We start from the raw sequence: 24,457 nt of genomic DNA, 5'->3' as shown, positions 1-24,457 counted from the left end.
AAAAGGTGAAGCACAAACTCCAGTGGATTTTTCCTGAAAGGAGTGTATGTATTTTTACTCAAACAAAAGCACGGATAAGCCGAGCGTCAGCGTTTTTACCCTCCGCTACATCTCTAGATTGTGTCGGGTAGGTGAGCTGTGAGCAATTCCAGCACGCTGCGAGCCTGAACCCTTCACCTATAATCATCTCTCTCAACATCTCTTTCATCCCTCCCTTCACTCTCCATCCCTTCACTCTCTTTACCTTTTGCCTCCCTTCAACCTTGCTGCACATCTCTATCTTGTCCACAAAGGTGAAAGATTTGTAACCTTCATTACTGACAGCAGATAAAATAACCCTGCACCCCCTCCCACACACACACACACACACACACACACACACACACACACACACACACACACACACACACCCTGCTCAGTTTATCTCCCCTCCATCTCATCCAATATGCTTCGTCCTGCCCCACACACACTCAGCCTGGTGTAAACTCAGCCAGCATTCCGCCTCATTTAAAGGGGCATTGATTTCACCACCAGTGCTCTATGAATATATATTCCATATGCATGAGTGCTCAGCAGCGGGCTATCTTTATAGCGGACGTGCCTCTTTTCTTTACGCACCGTGAATCCAGAGTCCACGGTTCAACTCAAACTCTCGAGATCCATTTGCACCTAACAACAGTGTTCATTTTCTTATTGTCACTGAATTCATGCTTGCACTGAAGAGAGCGCACAGCTCTGTGCACACTGTCTGAAGCATCCTGGAGATGCACAATACAATTTCTCTCGCTCTCCTAAACAAAAAAAGGTAGTTTCTATCTGGCAGAATAAAACTAAATCTAAAGACAACAAAATTCAAACACATAACATAAAGCCTGTTTGTCAAAACTTGTCTGCTTCAGAGTTGCTCTGATGAATAACGCTTGTCTCCCAAACTGTCTGCAGGCAGAGAGGACAAGCTTTTATTGATTTGTTAAATAATGTTAAGACTTTCTCTTTCTTACTCTACATTTGTACACTTGACTGCCCTTAGCAAATATGATTTCAATCTATAAATCAGCCAACAATAAACGCATTCCTATTAAAGCAGATGTCGCCAACACTGAGGAGTCTTACCTGAGGTTGATGAGACGAGAATTACAGGTGGAGTGTTCAGGCCTTCTGGGTCCACTTGTAATGTGGTGAACTTGTGCTCTGCAATTTCATCTCCTCCATGCTCTGGTGTGGGGGAAAAATAATTCACTGCTTTATTATTATAGTTAATAGCACATCAAGGGAGCAACTAATGGAACCATAACAAGAGAAGGACACACAAAAATCCACTCCCCTCTCCTAAAACACGCACACACACAAACACAAACACACACTCTAGAAGAATCCTCTAATCTCAGCAGTTAATAATGTGTTGTTTTCCTCTCCTTTTATGCTCCTCGGTCCTTTCTCTCCCACTCCCTCCCCTCCTCTCTTACCCGGTTGTCCAGGCGACAGAGTCAGGGAGAGACATTTCTTCCCAGAAGCTCCTCTCTCTCTCTCCCATGGCTTTGTTCAGCTTGCCCTGCTGACTGGCTCACCAGTGGAAGAGAGGCGAGGAGGGAAAGGAAGCCCAAAGCCCTCCGTACACTGCTGGTGGAAGACTGGAAAGTCAAGAGGGATCTCATGAATGAGTAAAGACATTTCTCAGACTGGTTTCACCCTCATTCAGCTGCTTTAATGAGACCAAAATGATGCAGTTGGTTCTGATGTTGCAGCCGAGCCCCCTCCCTTTCTGTCAGAGTTGGTATGGTCTAGTCTAGGCTCAGTTGGTGGGGAGGTGGGGTGTGTTATAAGAGGGTGATCAGAATAACTGGCTACAGTGGGAGACAAAGTGCAATCAATTTAAATTATTCACCTGAAATAAGAGTTTATTAGCTTGTGTTTCATTTTCATTTTCAAGTACCAGATGAAATGAAGCCATTCAATCTGGCTCTCTGTTATAGATGCAATTTTGTTGCCGTTTGTACATCACCACTAACGCTTAGTGAGGCTTTTTGAATTCAGCACTGATTTGAGTTGTCAAAATTGCTTTGTAGTGTCAATAATGCTTCTTCCTGAATTGTAGCATCTCCAGTGGCGCTCTCGCTCACTCACATCAAACATTAATGACCAGCACTCTCATCTGCCACATCCAACTCATCCATCATCTCACTTCTCCACCTCTGTTCCGATTTAACTTGGACTGCCTTGACATCAAAAGGTAATAATCCATCATTGAAATGGGAGTGGAAAAGTCTGATTTGAAATTTTGCCCCATGGTGCAGTGCAGAGAGAGCGGAGTGAAACACAAAGAAAAACATCAGGTATGGAGACTGGTGCACATGTCACTGTAAGCGTGTGTGTGTTTTGGCAGCCTTCAGGACATTTTGTCTTCATCCTGTTGGTGCAGCTGTTACAGACTCATCTGACCAACAGACTTTTTCAGTCAGCTGGAATCAATAAAGTGAAGCAGAGTGAATCTCATCACTTCTATTGCTGCAGAACTGTGGGAGACAAACAGATTTTATAAAATCCAATCAATTGTTATCACTGCATGTCATCAATAAAACCCAAACAAACTCTGTACAATGTCCTCTGTCAGAATTTAATGAATCTCTCTCCAATCTCTACAGACTCCATCCAGTAAACATGTATCACAAATATTGGCAGGCAAGAACTCAGAGGCAGTTGACACATGATCATAATATACATATACATAATACAAAATATACACTAATCATTCACTCATACGTCCACACATGCATACTGAACACAGACATGCAAACTTAGACAGGGCTTTTAGAGGGACAAGACTGACTGGATATTGTGTTGGCTCCCTGATCACACAGAAGTCAGTTACTGTTCAATGGTCCCATTAAGGCAGTTCTTCCTGAAAAAGCCTAGGATAACTATTTGTTTTGTTTATGGGAACAGATTCACATTAACAGCTACAGCACTCGGGAGAGGAATCTGCCGGAACAATGGTCTAAGTTAAGAACAGATGTGAAGAGATGATAATTAAAACACATCAAGCAATATTACAGAATTAATTGTGTGACTAGAAAATCACTCTGGCTTAATTAAGATGCAAGTTTATGGTTCGTATGGGGACATCAGCATACAATGGGATGCAAAAACTGCATGTCGGAGGTATCTCCATACTGTTATTCTCTGAATCCTATGGGGCAAATTTGTCTTTACTACTGGAGAGGGTCAAAGATAGGTATGTAGCACATCTCTAAAACTGGGAATTGGGTAGACATTTAGTTTGAGGAAATAAAGGGAAGTTACTGAATATACCATCAGGATCTAAAATCTAAAAAATGATGACATATCCTAACTTTCTATTATCATCTTCTGACAAGTTTTATACATTAATTATATTTATTATTATTAATAATATGAATTAATTTCTGTGTGCCAAATATCAAAGTACATGTAAGCTACAGACTATACGTGTCCAACTGTGTGTGTCTTCTTAAAAACCTAACAAAAGCTGTGAACGCTTGGTCCCCGAGTTTACAAACAACACTGTCAGCAAAACAGATAACAGTACAAACTGGATGATATGTAGATAGAAAATAAATCTGATATTAATTAATCCTACAGAGCTCGTAAAACATTGTGCAATCATTTTGTTATTTCCACACGTGACCACAGTCTGTCTTCAGTGTTGCATTGCAGTCATCATTAATTGAATTGGAACTTCACTCCATTTCTATCTCTGACGAAATGCTCCAACAAAGGAGATTGAATTTGGAAAACATCTAATGTAACATGGTTTCAGCACCTGCTAAAGGGCCTCAGAGGAAGCCAAGTTTTTGGAAACTGCAGAATAAGAGAACTTAAATATGCCACATATAATTTACATATATTACAGAATTATGTTCCAACAAACATTTTATGACAAAAAAGAAAAAAATATTTTGTTCACAGCTGTCTCATTTACATTAACAACACTTTCAGCCTGAGTGTTCAATTAATTTCAGTCACTACACAACATACACAGTGAAAAGCAACAGCCCTGATGTACAGCTCAGGGGCAACAGATGACAAAGAGAGTAAGTCTTAACGTGGTATGGTCATTGGTCCATGAGAAAACTGTTGTACTGCCACATAATTACAAACACACACACTCTCTCTCTGCTGTAAACTCACATACACTCTCATACTCTCAAAGCTGTTGTATGACAAGGGAGTTGTTCGTTTCGGCTGGCTACCACAGATGGGTCTCTCGGATCTCAGAGATGATGTTATTGGCTTTTTTAAGAGCCTGAGTAAGAAAAAAAAAAAGAGTTAGTTAGAGCATCGGCCTTAGAATAAGAGATAAAAGAAAAGAGAAAGGACTTGCTGTTCTTAATTCTCAGAACCTATTCAGAGAACAAAAGTATCAGCCAATTTTACCTCAAGCATTTGAGCAACCTCGGTCCGCTGCTGTGCCGTGTCCTGTGACTCAATGAGCAGCTCCTGCAGCAGTGGCTGTTTGTAAAGCTGACCCACCAGCTCACTCTGCAGATGTTCTTTCACAAAGTTCACCAGGAAGTGCATCACTGTCTTAGGCACACTGTGGACACAAACCCCCAAGGCAAAGTTAGAAAATCAGCATCAATAACATCAGCTAGACTCAACAATAGAGACAGCAGTTCTGGATGTGTTCCAGTCGGACCTGTCTTGGATGCTTTTGCGGACAATAAGAAAGTAGCACTTGATGAGGCGCTGGATGATCTCACAGTCCCTCTGCTCCTTTGCACCCAGCTTGCGGGATACTGGCACCGCCTGGCAGAGAAGCCGAAAGTGTAAAGTTGATAGGCTGCAATGAATTCACTACTAAATGTTTTGTCTCACTGCTAATCCCACCACTCACTGTGTCAAGAAGGTTAATGGCATGGCCTCTGCTGGGGCTGCCAAAGCCTGCAGCCGGAGCTTTCTCTTCTGCAACCTTCTCATTCTTCCAGCGTTTCCCTCCATCAAGGGCCTCTGCCTAACAGCGAGAAACCAGAGGAAGTCAGACGGTCAAAGCAATTTTGCCTGAGCCTGGTATTCCAATAAAATACTTTAAAAGGGGCTATGTTTGAATGTGACATGTAACGGTTAAGGCTTTGCAGAGTACAACGTCTGCTGTTTATCCTTGCAGGATAAATGATAATTGAGAGTACCTGCTGTAGGGGACAAATAACTACCTGCTGATTGTTGACAGATGCTGAGACTTGCGCTGCATCTGTGAAGTCGGGGTGCTTTGTGTTGATGTAGGCTAGCTCTATTGCTATTAAATTGTGCACCTGAAAAAGGGAACATAAAGAGGAAAGTACCTCACATGATTAATGGCATTGAATTTAACTGAATAGTACTTGTCTTTGCTAAAACTGTGAATTACCATGTCATTGGTAATAGGCAAACGCTTCCGCAGTAATCCAGTCACCACTTCCACAATGGAATCGTGCAGTTTGGGGAATCGCAGAAGCTCCTTGCAAACATAAAAGACACAATTTTTAACATGGTGCTGTCATAAATAAGGCTAGTCTGTTTTAGGAAGTTAAAGAGATGTAAAAAGCATCACCATCACTTGGATTACCTGCGTGCTGAAGGAGGAGCAGTGCTGAATGATCCTCTGTAGTTCTTCATGGACAAGCTCAACACAGCGTAGACTGGGCTCCTCCAGCCGCTTAATTTGCCGCTTCACCAGCAGCTCAAAGGACACCTCGGGCACAAAAAGTGCTGGCCGTGGGCCCTGCAGGGCATATCACATACACACACGCACACACACCCGCGCACACACACCCGCACACACACACCCGCACACACACAAGCTCTACTATTCACCTGCTCTCCCTCCAAATGAGAGGACTTGACTAGAATTCAGATTAAACAAACTACATGAGCAGAAGTTGAGAGAAGCTTACCGTAGCATTGCGGATGGCAGTGAGGATATCGAGCTCGGTAAGTCCCCCGAGTGGGTCAATGGACTGCAAAGTGCGGCCAAAGGTCTCATGGAATATGTAACACATCCGAGCACCCCCACAGCTGCAGAAGAGATGGGTTCAGCTGTGACACTAGCGCTGTTTCTCAGGGCTGTGTGTCGGCACACTTAATCGCTTGAAAATTAAATTCAGTCAACCAAAAAAGGTCAATATTTGCTCTCCATATATTTACATGAACTAATCGCCTTGTGGTAAGAGAGCTGTGAAAATGAAGGTGCCAACTTAAGATGCTGATACCATTTCAATTTACAATTACATTACCCCAAGGACGTTCCTCTAATGACACGCACTGTACACCAGGCTACATAAATGCTGAGTTCTGCAACAATAAGGACTAAATTAAATGCAGTAACAGCATGAGAAAATGAGAGACAATTCAGTATAACATGAGACAAAGGCTGTTGTCATAATAAAAGCATTAGCTATGTAATGAAGATCCCACTCCTGTGAAAAGGTCAGACTCACAGCTCTGTTGTTTGAATATGCCTGCCTGTTCCCTCTATGGTGTTGCAGTAATCGCTGGCGAACTTGGTGACGATCTGCAGCAGAGTGGCGCTTTCGTCCTCTACTGGCTGGCCATAGCTGATGAGTCGTGTCTGGTACTGGGCACTCAGCACGGTCACCCGGGTTTTGAGGTCTGGCAGGCAGTCCCGGATGTGGTGCATAAGCAGTCTGCTGAGAGTTTTGGCCAGATAGCGTGAGCCGGCGCGGGAGGCGAGCGAGGGGTAGTGGCGCTGCAAGAAGGCCTGCTCATCCCTCATCGAATCCTCCAGGCTCTTCTGGGTATTGATGTCATGCTGGCTCCTGGGAGGATCACCAATTAAGGGAGAGAGAGGGAGTGTAGTCAGATAATCAGGGTAACAAGGACATTTACAATACATCAACTTGATGAATAGAAAGAAAAAACACTTTTAGTAAATGTAAGAAAACATGGCTTTAATAACTAAACCTTAGAAGTAGGTTTACTATTATTATAACGAACCTGTTAACCACCCCGATAATCCCAAGCCTGACTGGAATGACTCGACCAAGCAGGACCTCCAGAGCATCGGTCCCTGCATCCATCAGATCCAGCTTACTGACTACCAGCAGTGTTCTTCGACCTGACAGACACATGCAGACAGTATTAGATCAAAGGACAGTGGACAGTTCTCCCTAATTCTTTTTTCATCCTTCCAAAATCTTACAGTAGGACATAATAGAAGAGAAACAGAAAACAGTTCCTTAATGGGACAGGATTTGAGGCCAGCTGGGGAACATTTGGGCCAAGATACCTATCGTAACTACTACACAATCACTGAACACATTAGGGAGTTTTAGGCCACACTGCCAAACTCCTGGACAATTACCACGGAATGATTTTCATTATCTATCAATCTATCAAAGTGCACCATGATAGCAACTTTCAATTTACAAGCAACTGATGAGTGTCAGGATGCTGTCAGTGCTTAATGACCAGCAGGTCTAATTGCCTTAAATGACTGGTGTGCTTAATGTGTTATTCCTGCACATTTAATCATTTAAAAAGCCTTTCTACTTAAACGTGTTATGTAATAAGCACCAATGGAGAAGAAAGAAAATGAAAATTAAATTTGATAGTGAAGAAGCGCCCATGTGCAAAATGTCCTACCATCTGTATCAACCTCACGAGCCAATTTCAGTGCATCAGAGGTGGCCAAGTCAGAGTTGGCAGGGGACACCGCGAGGATGAGGGAGTTTGGATTGGAGATGAAGGACAAGATCATCTCTTGCACTTGAGATTCGATGTCCTCTGGCTGGTCCCCAACAGGAACCTGAGACAACAACAACGAGCAACCATAGTTACTGTAAGAGCACTGCTGCTGTGACTGTGTGATGATTGCAGATACACAGTGAAATCAGCAGTAATCGTCATCTAGTGTGGGCGTGTTTGTACACATTAAACAAAATCAAAATCTTTGTCACATGGCTGAGTTTACCTTAGTAATGCCAGGCAAATCAACCAGAGTGAGATTAAGGACTTTGGGGGAGAAAATCTTTAAATAGATGGGCTCAGGACTGATTCCCTGGAAGATATGAACAAAAAAGGATCCAGTTAAAAAGAGGACTACACTCAAGGCACCATTACATTTACATTCATACTTTTTCTCCTCACCTTGTTGTCACCTGAACAGCGTTGAGTCTCTCCTTCAATTTCTTTGCGAATTTCTGCAAAATCTGTGAAGATCTATTAAATAGGTGAGAGAATGATGCATTACATAAAAGCTTGACACTACAGGATAAATGCAGCAAGCACATTATTTAAATCCCTTGGATAAATGTACCTGGTTCTTGCAGTGCAGGAATGTACCCCATTCTTCAGCCTTGACACCTTCACAAACACATAAAAGCAAGTTATTTGACAGAAATGCCTCTAAAATGTAAAATGCAGATATAATTAAGGTTTACAGGAAATACAATGTAAATGGAGTTTTGTGTCATGCCAGACAGATGAAGACCAGATGAACAATATGTCATGTCATATGTGAGAGTGTTCACAAAAGAAATGAAGAGACTAAACAAAGACAAGTCCATGCAGACCAAATATAAAGAGACCTGGGTAGCTGTTTTGGGTATTTTGTTTTACCGCATTTCCTGAAAAAGCGTTGAAGAGGAAGAAGAGGAAGATAAACTGCATGTTAGCAAAGCGAAATTAATGCCCTACAATGAGAATCTATCAGTTCAGACAGTGAGAGAAGGTGCTATGGCAGAGTACTAGTCACACATTAACTACTGCAAGTAGACTACATGCAAAGACAGAAATAGCAAACCTACTACCCTGCTGACATAATCAGAACGTGTATAAAACCCTAATTGTGTGTTTACAGTTATATATAGATTTTTGGACTAACACATTTAGAAATAACAGATAAATATGTATGTACCATTTTCAACCTTCAGTCTCTCCTCCACAGGGGCAACATTAATAAGTTGCAACACCAGGGGTCGTCTTGTGACTATTCCCGATCCCCGAGGCAAGAAATCCCGTCCAACCAGACTCTCCAGCACAGAGCTCTTTCCGCTGCTCTGTTGGGGCACATGAAGAGGGCAATTCAGCAACATTTCTGGCACACTTGCTCATGTGCAAATTTTGTCATAAAAGTATTCTGTGCATTGTGGACATCAACTATAGGCACGCTCATACTTATAATGAACTATAACCTTCTACTTTTTGTTTTTCACCGTTTACCTGAGATCCAACCACCACTATCTGTGGCAGCTGGATGAGCTCTGCTCCCACTGTGAGAAAAACCTCCTGCAGCCTGTTGATGGTGGGGATCAGACTCTCCATCCTTCCACTAGACTCAGCACACTATCTAAAACAGGCAGATAAAATTAACGTACATTAATACAAAGAGGGGATATTTAATATAACAATCAGCAAAGGTAATCAAGTTACATTATATCACAATGACTTTCTTTTTGCACTACTGCCATATGTTTACAATGCCGTTTGCACAGCTCTCCTACAAACGTTCATCTCATAATGCAAGGCTTTTACAACGTTTTAGTATATTGCGCATAACTATATGAATATATACTGTGTCAATGTGTATGGCTCCCTCCCTTAGTTGCATATGTGCTGGCTGCACAATGTGTAATGACAGCAAAATTGAAATAAATTACAACAAATTGGGAGTTATTCATTCTCAAAAGACCTTGTAATAATCAAGTTGGGTACATGCGCTGTATATCTATAAATGTATATAGAAAAAGCTATATATATATTGATAGACAGTGAGAAAGACATCAGTGTTGCTTCTCCAAAGGGAAAGTGGTCCTGATGAGAGAGGGGAATGTAACGCCCCGGCAGGATTAACACCAACAACACTGTGTGAATCCTAACAGGGTATAACACGAAAATAAGCCTTCGATATCAATCATGACACTGAGTTGACGTCTAAGTGGTATGGGTAGAGGTGTAGCATCAGCTCAATTCGAGAAGCTCGCCATTAACAGCAGCTGGCTAAAGCTAATTGGTAAAAAAGCAGGAAGTGAATGAGATGCGCTAGTCTTATGCTAACGCTAAGAAGCTAAGCCGCGGGAACCACCGAAGGCTCCATTCTGACCTTACCGATGTTCAACGCCAAATATCCCTCCGTGTCAAACGTGCATGTTCTTCATATTTCGCAGTAAAACGGCAAAGCGTCAATATAACCGCATTTAACCTCGATAGTTATCGAAAATTAGCAGCAAGTGACAAGCGTCAGTTTACCACCAGAGCCGCACCCTCCAACAACCCGATTGGTCGAAAAATATGAATCATGAGCGTTTCTGCCAGTTCATTGGTTGACACCTAACGGACCCGCCCCGCACAGTGGATGGATTTTAAAAGCCCAACATCCCTTTCCTCATTTCTGCTTAACCAACTCCACTTTTTAGAAGAATGACAAATACTTCATTAAACTTCGCGGGAATTTCATTGGCACAACAGCACCGTCAAGCTCACATCACACACACACACACAACATAACAAAACAAAAAAGTGAAATAAAAAATATTATACATTGTGCAGCAATTGTATGTATGGTATGTAAAAAATTGGTGGTGAAATAGGTGAGTAGTTATAATTCAATGCACAATTATATACATAGTACACTAAATATTAAGAATTATTATTATAATATCCAATGTGCCATAGAAACATTATTATACATTGTGCAGAACAATGCTTTTAAAGTGTGATTGTCAACCAGTTCAATGTTATTTGAGAGGAGGAAGGCATCAGATATAAAATAAAAAGTAAAGAAAGGAGGGGAAAAAGTCAGCCTCATCACATCATAAAGTCACTCAAAATATCAACAAACATAACAACAACAAACTTCAAATATTTTTTCCTGTGTTTTTTAATGTTTTTATATATAAACATGATATTTACAAATCATACAATGACCATCAGTTAGTTATGGGATAAAACATGTATTACTTTCTTACGGATGGAGAACAGAAAAACACCCAGTCATCATCCAACACAGACATCACTAATAAATACCCTCCAGTACAAGTTAGTGTCCCCTGGGAGTCATAGCAGCCAGAGATCATGTGAAACCAACAGCATGAATGGATTCCTTTGTATTCAAATATTGTGTGATCAGGTCTTGTGTCATTACTGCAACATCAATGACAGGGACCAATTCAAAGTGGCTAAGTTTTCTTATCCAAGTCCTCCGGTCGTGGATAAGAAAGCCCTATTGTTGAGGCAATCAACAGTCATTGTTATCCGTGTTCATTCAGCCTTTGATTAGGCACACATATGGGGCTCTGCAAGGAAATTGATACTGTGTTTCTCACACTCTAAACACGGTATGCATCTCCAAGCACTGAGCACCTCTCCAAAGACAATCACAGTTAGCAGAGCATTCTTAGTCCATGTATGAGGTGTCCATGCCCTCGCCATCGGGGTGAAGCAGTCTTCCGGCCAGGCGCTCAATGTCATCTAGACTAAGTTGTCGAAGTGAACGTTCATAATCCTTAAAGAAAAGTAAATGTGGAGAAGGAGCAGGTTAAAAGCATAATATACTGAATCCATTTTACTGCAATCACGACATTTGTGGATGAATATTGCTCTATTTAAATAAAATCAAAGGATAAAAAGGATAAGCCTCTTAAATGTCTCCTTTACGTGTAGTTAATCCTCAGAGACCAAACTAACATCCCTTGTCAACGATTTCCAAGTTTATCACCAAGAAATTGGTCTGATATTCTAAATAACAGCGATGAACTGGGACAATCTTTCTAACTGAGTGTAACCATTGTGAGGTTTAAACATATTGATGCAACTACTACTTTTGGGGTCTATAATGAGTATTTAGCCCCACTCCTGGCCATAATAAGTTACAATCATATATAATCAGAGTGAATATAATTTGTATTTTTATGTTACTCAAACAAAAAAAAAGTTTAATGCCAAAGTGAAAACAAATCAGTACAATTTGACATAATTTAGGTGCATGTAGTAATTATTAATATGGACTTTATGGCTTTCATTATTTTCACCTTGCAGCAGTTTTACACTGGTCTCAACCACCTGAACTGACATAACTAAATATGTGGTGATTTCACAATATTTTCTAATCTTCAGTATTTTCTGACTGGAAGAAGATTCAAAAGGATAAAGTTTGTCTTTCTTCAAAATTCTGGCATTTGCATTTCTTAGCAATATTTGAAGGAATGAAACAGGCTTTGTCTTTTCAGTATTGATCTCTAGGATCTAGAATAACACTTGAGACAGCAGTTTGCACAACTCTTCCTACTAGGACACTGGAAAATGTATTCCTGATCAACTTGATGTATGTCGGCTATAAGTGAGAATCATTCTTAAAAATAAATATGCACTTTTTAGATACAAAATAGCTGACACTTCATTAAGTATACATTAAATAATCACCAAATGAAAAATAAATCAATTAAGCTGAATTTAGGACCCCAACTACCTGTAGAATATGCACTACTTTTTCAAACTCTGATGTACTGATGAATATTTAAGTTTACATTCACTGACATAGACGAGTCACCTGTCCACCAATCTGAGGATATAGTGAGTAAATTCATTCAGAAGCATGATGTCGTCCATAGTTACCGTGACAACATCACTCAGTCTCTGTGTTTAGGATGTTCATCGGGTCCTTTATAAAGGTTGCTCTATTCAGCTTTATAAATAGCTGTTGGCAAGGTTTTTTTGCCGAATTGATCAGTGCTCCTTGTGATAAGACGCTTTGTGAGTACTGCCCCAGATGCTAGCTGAAATGAAAATATTACAAATGTATCTTTTGCCAACAACCCCTGCTGGTAGCAAAACATCAAAACATTAAAGTACACCATTCATAAACTTTAATATATACCTTAATAAGCTGTTCGTGCACTTTTGCTGCATCTGCAGGACTGAAATGTCGAGCAAGGATAGCAGACACCGTCTGCCATACTCCTCCCTGCGTGCCGCTGCTGCTGCTGGCACTCGTCCCTGATGCTCCAGTCCTTTCTCCCACTGGACGGATTACCAGATTCAATTTAGCCTCTGGCCCAATGGAGTAATCACTCAGTCTGTGTTCATCTGAGGAAAGCAATATAGTATTCAATCATCAAACATTTAAACGTTTGAAATAGAGCTCGACCGATGCAGGGTTTTTGAGGCCGATATTGATAGAGTGTTTAAAATATCTGACCTATTAATTTTCTTGTACTAGGCAGGATGTTTTACAGCTGAAAAACCAAACTTTTTTCTGGCTGACTATTGAATGGTGACACTATTTCAGAACCTGTTTATTGGCTAACATATACACTAATACGATACATCTGCCAATATATCGGTCAGGCACTAGTATGAATCACAAAAAAAAATGAGGCTGGTAGATCAAGTAATTACAGTTCTGCACAAATGTTATGAAACACTTGAAAGAAAATTTACCTGCAAGCGCTTTGCCTTTATAAAGCAGCCGCTGCTGGTTAGCTGGTATGTTGAGACGTTCGGACACAAGTTCCTTCACTGTGGAGACCTTTTCATCTTCATTCACCTGAAACATCAACAGTATGATGATGCAGTCATACTACATGATGACAATATTTTGGGCAGTTTAGCTGAACAGAAATCAAACTTCAGAGGGGCAGAGCCAGTCTGAAATGCATCCATTGCATCAACTTTACACAAAATGTAATGAATGTGGACTTGAATGGCCCTGTTAGTATATTCTTCCTATTAAAAGAAATACAATGACTGGGACTGTAGTGGAAGTATTTATCCCTGCAAGCACTGTAAACATAGAAAATATTGAGCACTTTAGTATGAGCAGGTACTTTTTTATTTTCAACTTTCAGAGCAGAGCTAGGAGAAATATGGCATGGCCTTGATCACTGTCATACTTTATAGAGGCAGCATTTAGAATTACTTGTCCTCCACAGAATACAAAATTTACTTCCCCATTTGACATAAACAGCATCAAATACTGTCACTGCCTGTGCCAGACATCAATATTGTTCTTTTTTCCATCAACTACACACAAAACGCCACACTTCCCGAGCAGGGAGTATAGTGAACATTTTTAAAACAGAGTTCCCTGTACTCAAATGATATTCTGATGAAGTTCAAATGCTCCTTTAACCACAACACAGAAGTTAGCTTCTGCTTTGGGGTTAAGGGAATAGATACAGGACCAGTGTGTAGGATTAGGTTACATTTTAACCAACTGAATACCTTTCCCCACCTCCAAGCTTGAAGGTGAACCTATGGTGGCTGTAAAACTCACAAAAAATGCAAATGTCCTCTCTGGAGCTAATGTTTGGTTTGTCCTTTCTGGGTTACTGTACATACATGGCAGGGTCTGTTCTGCTAGATGCCACCAAACTCTACACATTGCACCATAAACACCTAAATAATGATGTTTAGGGGCTGATTCTCTATTTTTGCAACACTTGCTCTAATGAAAGACTGTTAGATATTGTAACAAAAGCCTTTTAACTGTTTAAACCAATTTTCAGGGTTCCTTTTTTGGTCTTGAAAAAATTTCACTGATTTTCTCCCATCAAAAAACATAAAAACACAATATTCTGACTTGTCAAATCTGAACTAGATTAGCAAGGAGAGTCTTGAGGGTTTTAACACAGTTTCAGTTTTTTGAAAAAAAGGGAGATGTGCTATTTCTCCATCCAGACCACATTAGGCCAGATATTCATGTTTCACAAACCTGAAGCTGTGTCTGTTGAGTATCTTTTGGTCTGATAATGTGTTCTTATTTATTTTTTTCATAAATAAAATAAGGATTGGAAGTGGGTTTGAACAGCATCGTAAGCTATCTTCAGTGTCCTTTCATAAACACACGTGTAAACCCCAGTTAGTGCCTCATACAACGTTATCAATAGAAAACATGCGAGGCACACACTGGGGTCAGGACTGACCCAATGAGCATAAAATTACTGCTGAGAGCAGCAAAAGTAAAGAAAAAGCTGGTGACTTGTAAAGAAGGAAGTTACACAGCTGTACCGGCCTAGTAAACCCATTTGTCCTGGGATGCTTTTCTTAAACGAACTCACACAACCTACTGATTTTCTCTTCCTAAATAACGTCGACAAAGACATTTTTGATAAAGCCCTGTGTTTAAAGGTGTTAGCGTAAAATAGGAAGGTAGCCATTAACAGTGTTTTTGGGGCTGTAGCAAACAAGCTAGCTACACTAACGTCAATGTATAACCGGTATTTATAAAGATACTGTACAACCACCCGGTTTGTGCTACATTTTGTTAAATCTTTAAAATTGGACATCATTATTCCTAAAACTGCTCGGCGTGTGACAGACAGGACAACCGCTACCAGCTAGCGTGAAGGCTAACTAAGAGTCTGCCGCTGCGGAGTCTGTGTTACTTCACTTACATGTACGCTGCACTCTTTTCCCTGGAGCGGCTTCACGGTGAGGATCATTTTCGATGATACTCTGAATTAAACAAAACCACACAAAGATACGGGCACAGGTTAAGTAATAATAAACCTCGCACACTTTGCTAGCTCAGGACACCCAACAGGCTTCTTCTCCGGCAGCTGCGGGCTGCTGCTACTGCTACTGCGGCTCTCAGATGAGCTGAGCGCCGCCCACTGGCCGGAGTGTGTCACTACCGAGGATAATTTCACTTCAAGTTATTTTGATCCCTTTGCTCGGGATAATCAGTCCATAATTAGAAATTCAAGAGAAAAAGGAAGAATGAATTGAAGACTCTGTTGGACACTGAAATCTAAAAACAACATGATTACCATCTAATTATTTTTAATTGGCCTATTATCATCATTATACTAAATCATTTTGTTTTATTTCTGTGAAGAAATTTAGGCTAAGTTAGGCTGCATATAAACAAGGCTATAGGCTTGTCTTAATCAAATAACAATAATCATTAGGACATTAGCCAGACTAAACATCACAACTAATTTCAAAACGTTTCAGTGTGAAAACCCCACAATAGATTTGCTTTCGACCAATTTAAAACACTACAGTTGTTGTCCCAACATCATCGAAGAATAATTTGCTCTTATAGACCTATGCGTTTATGTTAACATCACCTGACAGTGTTATTGTCACTGAGAATAAGCCTAATTATATTCAAGAAGTCAGGATATAGTCAATCAGGATATGCCACAGGTAGCCACATGGAGGGAGAGTAAAACCTCTCATCAATGCACACAGCCGGCCTATAGTCTCTTTTTCATATACTCGACCGAAAAAGATTCATGTTCACTACTCAGTTTACCAGACACCTACCAATCTCAAAGCCTCAGAAATACCCCAAAGACCCTCTGACCCAATTGGGATCCAGTCCATGCATTTCTCATTACAGCCACCGCTGTCTTGGTCATGTGATACCTGCTGTCTGTGCCCAGCCCCGGCCAGCCCCGAGCAAGAGAGGAGCATCCTCTCCTTCACTTAGGGAGGAGATCTGCACCTGCATGCCGCCAAACAGGGACAAACCCATTGAGGACAACTGAGAAAGACGCTACATAATCTGTGGTAAGTGATCTTTGTGTGTGGCATGAAATACAGCACGGCGTTATATTTTATAGGACAGAGCATGCAAATGTGTTTACAAACAGTCTATCACAAACCTAACACGCCGCTGTCAGATTTTACCAACTCATTCATTATAATAGCTATTATCCCGTGTATGGCTCCGAGCGCATCTGCGACCCGAAATATCAAAAAGAAATCCACGTTGTCTTCCTGCTGGGACTCAAAGTGAGTGTGACTCATTAGAGAGTTTATATATTGTTTTTATCTCCATGGTATTACTCCAGCACTCATTTATTCGGATCCTACATTTTTCTCTTCTGTGCTTTTGTTAAGTGTCCTTGAATTCATGAAGATTTTTTCCATGAAGTTGAGAGAGAGAAAGAGCAGTACATATATTGAAAACTTACTGTATCTGTAATGTATTTTGTAAGCCACCCATGTTATAAAACACACTGCAAGCTCATTGACCAAAGAAAGGTTTGGAGTGTTCTTATTTTATGGGAAACTGTTTCATGGGATTAGGTTTGAGCAATTTTCTCCCTATTCAAGCCTTCTTAAATAAGGATGCCATAGAATATGTTTAATTTATGCTGCATACTCTCCTGTGTATGCTAATTAGATTCAAATTCAAATAGAAGCCATCATTTTTTCATATTGATTCTCCCTGTTGTATTATTAATATTAATAATGGTAACACAAGTAATCTCAGGAGGGGATGTAGACAAATAAGAGTGTCGACTGTCAAACTTTGAGTCAGCTGAAATGTAGATTGTAGCTGCAACTCAATATCAGAAAGTAATCCTTCATTTCCTATGTGAACCCACCGAGTGTATGTTTGGTTGCGTGTGTAAACAGTAACGGACATCACCTGGTGTTTGGAGGTAATGGGTACACTTCGGGACCTCCAATTTGCCCTGCAACTAAAGATTGAGGAGCTTCGCCAGAGAGACACACTAATAGATGAGTTAGAGCTGGAGTTGGATACCAAGGATGAACTCATTCGAAGACTGCAGGAAGAACTGGATCGCTACAGAGCTACGGTCTCCCTGCCAGGTCCCTCTGCAGACGGTGCTGGTACAGAATATGGTGGTTTTACATAATATGTCATATTTTAAAGCATCAACAGGTTGCACAAGTCCTAAACCTGGCTTACCGTGTGTTTCTTTTCCCACCATAGCTTGCTCTGCTCAAAGTGAAGAGAACCAGAGAGCCAAAAGGAAGACTGTCATTTCTGAGCCCATCACTCCGGACCCAGTGACTCTCGCCATGATTTTCCACAGGAGCTGTGACAAAAACCAGGAGTAAGAGCACACACTGTTCCCTCAGCTCCTGCCTGCTCTAACAGAGACATTTGTCTCCCAAATGTTCAAGGGGTTTATGCAAGGCTCCAAATCAATAAATATGTCAATCAAATCATTTTCAAACACAGTAGCCTGTGACACTTCATTCAAGACTTTTTTAAAAATAATGTGCTCTCAAATGTTACATCAGTGTCCTGCCTTCATGCCACCAGGTCTCAGAAGCTGATTCGGGCAGCATTTTTGAAGAATGATTTGTTGAAAAACCTTGATGAAGGAGAAATCAGAGCCATCATAGCCTGTATGTATTCCATCACCATTCATCAAGGCTGTTACGTCATTAAGGAGGGCACCAACGGGGCTCAGGCTTATGTCTTAGAAGGTAAATAATGTTCTTCTCACAACCGCTAATGTAAATCATGCTTGATGATATTTGTTAACATTTCCTCGAGATGACAGCTGCTTAAGAACAGTCAGATGATTTTTTAAAATCATATATCTATATATCAATTTACTTACTGCTGCTCACAGTCCTACTCTGCTGTCGAAACACAGTGACATGAGAAAAGCATGTTTGAACAAGAAAATAAGAAGCACTTCGGGGAATAACAAACGACCCACATTGACGCCTTTTGTTGAAATGTCAACTGGATACAAGGGGCAGGAGAAAAGCAGTTCTTTGCCCTGCCCTGGTTTACAGGGTTCATCTGTGCTTGATTGTCCTCAGGAATCTTGGCTGCGTTTATAATGTGACAGCTAATGGCTAGTGGCTGCTCCCTGTTCTTCTCTTGTCACACTAACTGGTGAGAGGTTGTGGCAATGTTCAGCGCAGGGATGATTGTATATCTGCTGATCATGTGGTATATTTCACATAATGGAAGGCCCCATTAAAGATACAAATACACATGCAGTTTTAGTTCACATGTGCACTATATAGTTCTACATGTTATGATCATGCTACATGTCTTCACTGTGTGTTTGTTTATTGCAGAGGGGAGGCTGGAAATGACTAAAGACGGACTGAAGGTGCTCACACTTGAACCAGAAGACATGTTCGGAGAGGTGGCACTCCTCTACAACTGCACCCACACCTACTCTGTCGCAGGTATCAAAGCATTGTGTCAGCTTCTTAGTTTGTATTTGGTTGCTGATATCACCAAAGATCAGTCACACTGGAATACTTGTGGAGTTTCACTGTGATTAATTTTGACTCGGTGGGGATATAAATAATTCTTGTTTAAGAGAATATCATAAGCAGGCAGATTGCTGGCTGTTGGTCTTAGACGTAAGATGTCAGTTGAATTTGAAATCAAAGACCTTTGTAGACAACACCACAGCTTCAAACGTTTTTTCTTAGAGATGTGGGGAATTTAAAACACTTTCTGTTCTCCTGCCGTCTGACTGCCACATCTTCTCCCTGCACTTCTACATTCAGCAATGTCTTTGTTCGTGGATATTGAGTTTTCACAATTATTTACAAGCAACATTTTCAGGAACAGTTTGTCGTCCGTGACCTTTTCTCGTGGTTGTATTATGACCTATCCATTTCTGCTGTAAGAATTTGTCGTATTCCACCAGAAAATGGAAAGTGTGCTATCATTACTTCCCAGCATTTGATTGCAGAGTCCAGTGGGAAAACTTTGTCAGCCTTCTCTATGTGCGTGTGACCTGGTTTCACAAATAAATAGGCTGTGGAAATGGCCAGGATAGGTTTAAATTGAAAAATCTGTTTATTTGCCTTGTTCTGTCCCTAAACATCTCATTCCCTTTTGATACTGCTTTCTTTATCTTTCGACCACCAGTCTGCCTCTGCAATTTATTGTTCCACACTACATGTCTTCTCTGGTAACAATGCTCTGCTTGTGTCGGCAGTCTGGTATCCTTTGTTCCATGGCCATTTCTGTTAGCCCTTCCCTTGGATCTCTTCAGGGCCTCCTTCCTGACCCGAAATTACTTTTTTTTTTTTTTCATTTTTGCCATCTGAGACCAACAATAAGGCTATTGCGTGTGTGGTCTCTTTTGACAGTGATAAAGGTGCAGGTGAAAGCAAGGCTTCATCATCAGGTCATGGAACTCCACAGGATATACTGCAGTAAATGTCAGAAAATCCTCCTTTCATGACAGAATATTACTTCGTATAAAAATATTCTGCCCAGCTTTTACACGGAAATAAAAAGCAATGGCTATGATTTACGTGTTTAATCGTGCTCAACTAAAAAAGATAGAGAGAGGTATATCCAAATATTGCAATTGAGATATCAGGACTACTCCTCATTATCAGATGGTGGATGTAATTAGACCATTTAGAGGACATCCACTTCCGTTTGCAGGAAGCTTCAGTGAACCAATCAATATGCCATTATTAATTCACAACAGCCTCTTTCAAGCTCTATTATAAAGGAAGGGTGTAATAATGGGTGAGGAAATCAGATAAGATTTATATTAAAAGTCCTCGGTAAGAAAACGAGGCACTCATGTCGCAGACGGCAGGCTCTTCAGACTGTAGCCTATTCTGTCCTCTGATATCATGCCCTGTCCTGCATTGTCTACTCACATCCATCACAGATTTCACATGTCTTTGAGAGCCATTTGAATACTGTAACTGCACTGACACAACCTTTCTTTTCACTTGTAGCACAAACGGACAGCAAGCTGTGGGTTATTGACCACAAGAGTTACCAGACCATACTTACGCAGAGTGGTCTCAACAGCCTTTCTCATTCAATGGAGCTGCTTAGCAGGTGAAGACAAGACCGATACACTTGATGTGACAGTCACCTGCTTTGTATTCTGGCTCCTGCAGCACAATATCACAAGGGTCATGTTGTTTGTCAGTCACCACAATGCAGCGTAAAAGCCTTTAGTAGTTTTCCACTATCACTGATCACTATGTCAACTCTCCCATGATACAGTATGTTTCTAAATATGCCACCCAAGACTGCTAGAAAGATGAAATGAAACTCTTTACTAACCTGTCCATTTGGATATTATTTTATTGTGCTTTACTTGTACCTGTCTACAGCGTTCCCTGTCTGCAATCATTGCCAGAGGATGTCATCATGAAAATGTCTGATCTCCTGGAAGAGGTACGGATTAAGTACTTAAAATCAGAAGTAAAATGTTGTGTAACCATCACTCCTTCATCAAACAGAATGAAGCCAATAGATTATGTGTACAGACAGAGGTAAACAATCATGGGTACACACGGTCTGTCTGAATCTTCTATTTGCAGCACGTGCTGCGAAAGAGTCAGAATTAATCCCTCACTGCTACCAGTTCTCATCTCTATTTCTGTAAGAGAGCCGGCTCTCTGTGCAAATAATTGTCCACTGTTTTCTCTAACTGTCATTTTTGCTTCACAGACACACTACACTGACGGTGACTACATTATTCGACAAGGAGCCACAGGAGACACCTTTTATATCATTAGCAAAGGCCAGGTAAAGGTTCATACTCTGCTGCACAGATGAAACGAGGCTTTCAGAGAAAAAGATTTAGACTGTGGAGGACAAAGTGTCAGCGTAGGGTTTTGAAATTGCTTTATGATAGTGATAATTGACTTGGGCACTTTTCAACACTGCTCTCCACCATTACCTTCAATTCATTACCTCTCTTTATGATTTGCCAGGTGAAAATGACAGAAAAGAAGCCAGGCCATGAAGAGCAGATAATTCTTTCCAAGATTTCTGAGAGACAGTGGTTTGGAGAAAAAGCCCTGTGGGGGTAAGAAGGAAATTATGCCCTTTTAGAAGGTCTGAAGGAAATTATGCATATTGTTTGTATGAAAATAGTACAGGGTGGTAAAAGAGTAATTAGTGGCTCCATGATACCGTTGATTTTCCTTTTGTTTTTGTATTTTGTGCTTTGTATTGATCTATTTTGATCAAATTTCCTCATCTTGTTTTCCCTTTCTGTCTCTAGAGAGGATGTTCGGACTGTGAATGTGATTGCTGTTGGTGAAGTTACATGTTTGTTAATAGACAGAGAGTAAGTCAATAAATTGAGTTAATAAAATTGTATGCAGAAGCAAGCTAAGTGGCTCTGCTGCTTTGCACTAAATTGGAAATAAATTGTTGTCCTTATGCAGTGATTTGTGCAATGTTATTGTCAGAAGATATATTTCTGTCTTCCAGGACCTTCAAAGACATCATCAGCGGGTTGGTATTTGACAGCGGTCCTGCGGGGCTGCAAAGCACTGAATCTAAAGTCGAGTAAGGAGCATTGTAATACTGTTTTGTATTAACTATTGCTTGCTATTGGTACCCATAGAAACTACAATCTCACCCCTCCTTTCCTTGTGAGCAGGTCAGACAAGGATGCTGCACTCCTCTCATCTTCTACTTTAAGTGATTTCCAGATTATTTGCACTCTGGGAGTTGGGGAGTTGGGTCACGTAGACCTGGTGAGGGTTGATCTTATAGCAGCTCACACACAATGACACAGATCCCCCAGAATGCTGCCGTCTTGACATTCCATGTTTCTTTAATGCAATGTATTGATTTTCACCTATGTCAGGTGCAGCTAAAAAGCAATGTCAAGTGTCTTTCTGCCATGAGGGTTCTTAAGAAGAAGCTGATTCTCAACAATGGCCAACGAGAGCACATACTGAGAGAACAGCGCATCCTAATTGAGGCTCAGTGTCCATTCATAGTCAGGTGTTTTGATTACATATTCACTTTAATCATTTTAAAAAGCATCTTTCAGATGTCTGGTAGCTATGTGATTAAGATGAATACTATCTCAATCTATAAAAGAAAGATATAAAATCTTTAACATGTTACCATTTTTTAACCTCAGGCTACACAAAACCTTCAGAGATGCAGAGTGCCTTTACATGTTGACAGAGGCTTGTCTACGTGGTGATCTTTGCAGTCTACTCAGAGATAAGTACGTTTTTTTGGACTAAAGGAAATTAAGACTGAAGGCACTTTTTTGTCATCATACTAATGAAATATTTACTGTCCCTCCCTTGTATTTCCTTTTCCAAGCTTTCAACACAATGCAATTTTAAGACTGATGTTTTGCATCTGCCTACAGAGCACATTCAAATCAACCTTGTGCATACTGTTTCAGAGGCTGTTTGGATGAATGCATCACCAGGTTCTACACTGCTTGTGTTGTCGAGGCCTTGACCTTTCTTCACTGTCGAGGTGTCATCTATAGAGATGTCAAGCCTGAAAATGTTGTTGTGGATGAGCGTGGATATGCCAAATTGGTAGTGCAACTTGCATTCACATTTTGATTATGGAATGATAATCTATTGAATTTTTACCAAACTGATATCTGCCTTTTTTAGATTGGCTCCAGGTGTGCAAAGAAGATTGAAGTGGGTAAGAAAACTTGGACGTTCTGCGGTACTCCCGGATATATGGCCCCTGAAATCATCCTGAATAAAGGCCACAATACATCAGCAGACCTCTGGTCACTGGGTGTTTTTGTGTTTGAACTTCTGAGTGGCGGGTAGGTTTTACAGTTTAGTTCACCCTTACATTTCAAACTAATTTCTCCAGTTGTGGATAAAAATGATGGCTATTGGCAGATGTTTTTGTCTCCAGGCTTCCATTTGATGGCTTCGACCCAATGAAAGTTCTCACAGAGACCATTCGTGGCATCGATCAGATCGACTTCCCAAAAACCATCAGCAAAAGTGCCTCCAGCCTCATAAAAAAACTGTGCAGGTGTTGTAAATATGACCCACTAGAGCAGATCACCATGCTGTGCAGCTGTGAATTATAATTTGAAAGCTAATGACAGTTTTCAGGTAATTTCATAGTGCTTTTTCAGACCAGCACAGCCTGTGCTAGAGGAATCAGGAAGAGGAAAGAGTATCACCTCTTGACTAACAGAATCTGATTATGAATTCATAGTTTACTTATTTGTGTGTTCTCTTCCACTCTCCATCACCAAGGAGCAATCCCTCGGAGAGACTGGGCAGTCAGAGAAATGGGGCCAAGAACATTCAGAAGCACAAGTAAGACAGCAGATTTATTACACTGGGGGAATGCTCTGAGGCCTCTGCTTGAAAACATGGTTTTATAGGTTGTGATGCTCTGTTTTTATTCAGATGGTTTGAAGGATTCAACTGGGACGGACTTTGTAAAGGAACTTTAAGCCCACCACTCATGCCAAAAGTAAAACACAGTATTTATTGTAATGAGTGAACATACTTTGTATACAGTAATAGGCAATACACTATGCTGCCTTACTGTTCTTGATTTCTGCTCCTTTGTCTTTAAGGTTAAACATCTTTTGGACGGCACCACATGTAGTCATTATAATGGGGACTCGGCAGAGCTGTGCACAGACTGGGATGATTTCTGATGGATGAGTTGTGAATCGGATCAAGACCTGTTTAACAACGTTTCATCACTTTAAGGTTTAGTTATTGTGAATAATTCACTGCCACCAATCTTACTGTCATCACTAATTAATTATATTTTCAGAAAGAATTTATTTTCCACAGTATCAGTAATTGCAGATATTGTTTGATAAATTAACCATGCTGCCTGTGAGCTGAGACTGTTTCTGACTGCAAAACCCTATAGATTTATATACAAATGAGTTCAGTAATGTCACTGCAGTTAAATGAAACTACTCAATAAAAAAATAGACTTCATCTGACTGTCTTTTATTTCCTCTGAAATGTTATAGTCTAACTGCCAAGTTTCACT

The 24,457-nt window shown here is 40.6% G+C and overlaps 3 protein-coding genes across 3 annotated transcripts; 1 reads left to right on the top strand and 2 right to left on the bottom strand.

Moving 5' to 3' along the window:
• Nucleotides 1–2,608: 2,608 nt before the first annotated feature.
• si:dkey-32e23.4 (dynamin-1-like protein) lies at nt 2,609–10,219 on the bottom strand. The gene is made up of 17 exons (XM_053324775.1): nt 10,081–10,219; nt 9,196–9,322; nt 8,891–9,032; nt 8,291–8,337; nt 8,122–8,193; nt 7,946–8,032; nt 7,618–7,780; nt 6,970–7,090; nt 6,453–6,791; nt 5,910–6,030; nt 5,582–5,737; nt 5,384–5,473; nt 5,190–5,288; nt 4,874–4,990; nt 4,676–4,785; nt 4,414–4,573; nt 2,609–4,282 (listed from the first exon to the last, which is right to left on the bottom strand). Exons 2-17 carry the CDS (start codon nt 9,295–9,297, stop codon nt 4,226–4,228), a joined length of 1,983 nt encoding a protein of 660 aa, XP_053180750.1. The 5' UTR covers nt 9,298–9,322; nt 10,081–10,219; the 3' UTR covers nt 2,609–4,225.
• Nucleotides 10,220–10,849: 630 nt separating this feature from the next.
• On the bottom strand, nt 10,850–15,519 carry ubl4a (ubiquitin like 4A). The gene is made up of 4 exons (XM_053325342.1): nt 15,366–15,519; nt 13,411–13,516; nt 12,848–13,056; nt 10,850–11,476 (listed from the first exon to the last, which is right to left on the bottom strand). The coding sequence occupies exons 1-4, from the start codon at nt 15,411–15,413 to the stop codon at nt 11,369–11,371; spliced, it is 471 nt and encodes a 156-aa protein (XP_053181317.1). The 5' UTR covers nt 15,414–15,519; the 3' UTR covers nt 10,850–11,368.
• A 1,853-nt stretch (nt 15,520–17,372) lies between these two features.
• prkg1l (protein kinase cGMP-dependent 1, like) lies at nt 17,373–24,107 on the top strand. The gene is made up of 19 exons (XM_053325340.1): nt 17,373–17,562; nt 17,666–17,789; nt 18,002–18,168; nt 18,778–18,891; nt 20,422–20,527; nt 20,809–20,872; nt 21,149–21,226; nt 21,415–21,509; nt 21,708–21,773; nt 21,920–21,997; nt 22,092–22,188; nt 22,302–22,441; nt 22,584–22,673; nt 22,860–23,001; nt 23,083–23,246; nt 23,342–23,464; nt 23,695–23,757; nt 23,851–23,917; nt 24,024–24,107. Exons 1-19 carry the CDS (start codon nt 17,373–17,375, stop codon nt 24,105–24,107), a joined length of 2,052 nt encoding a protein of 683 aa, XP_053181315.1.
• Nucleotides 24,108–24,457: the final 350 nt, after the last annotated feature.

The sequence above is a fragment of the Scomber japonicus genome, chromosome 9 (assembly GCF_027409825.1).
Source record: "Scomber japonicus isolate fScoJap1 chromosome 9, fScoJap1.pri, whole genome shotgun sequence".
NCBI lineage: Eukaryota > Metazoa > Chordata > Actinopteri > Scombriformes > Scombridae > Scomber > Scomber japonicus.
Note: the sequence above shows the minus strand (reverse complement) of the source record. Positions and strands in the feature narration are given on the sequence as shown.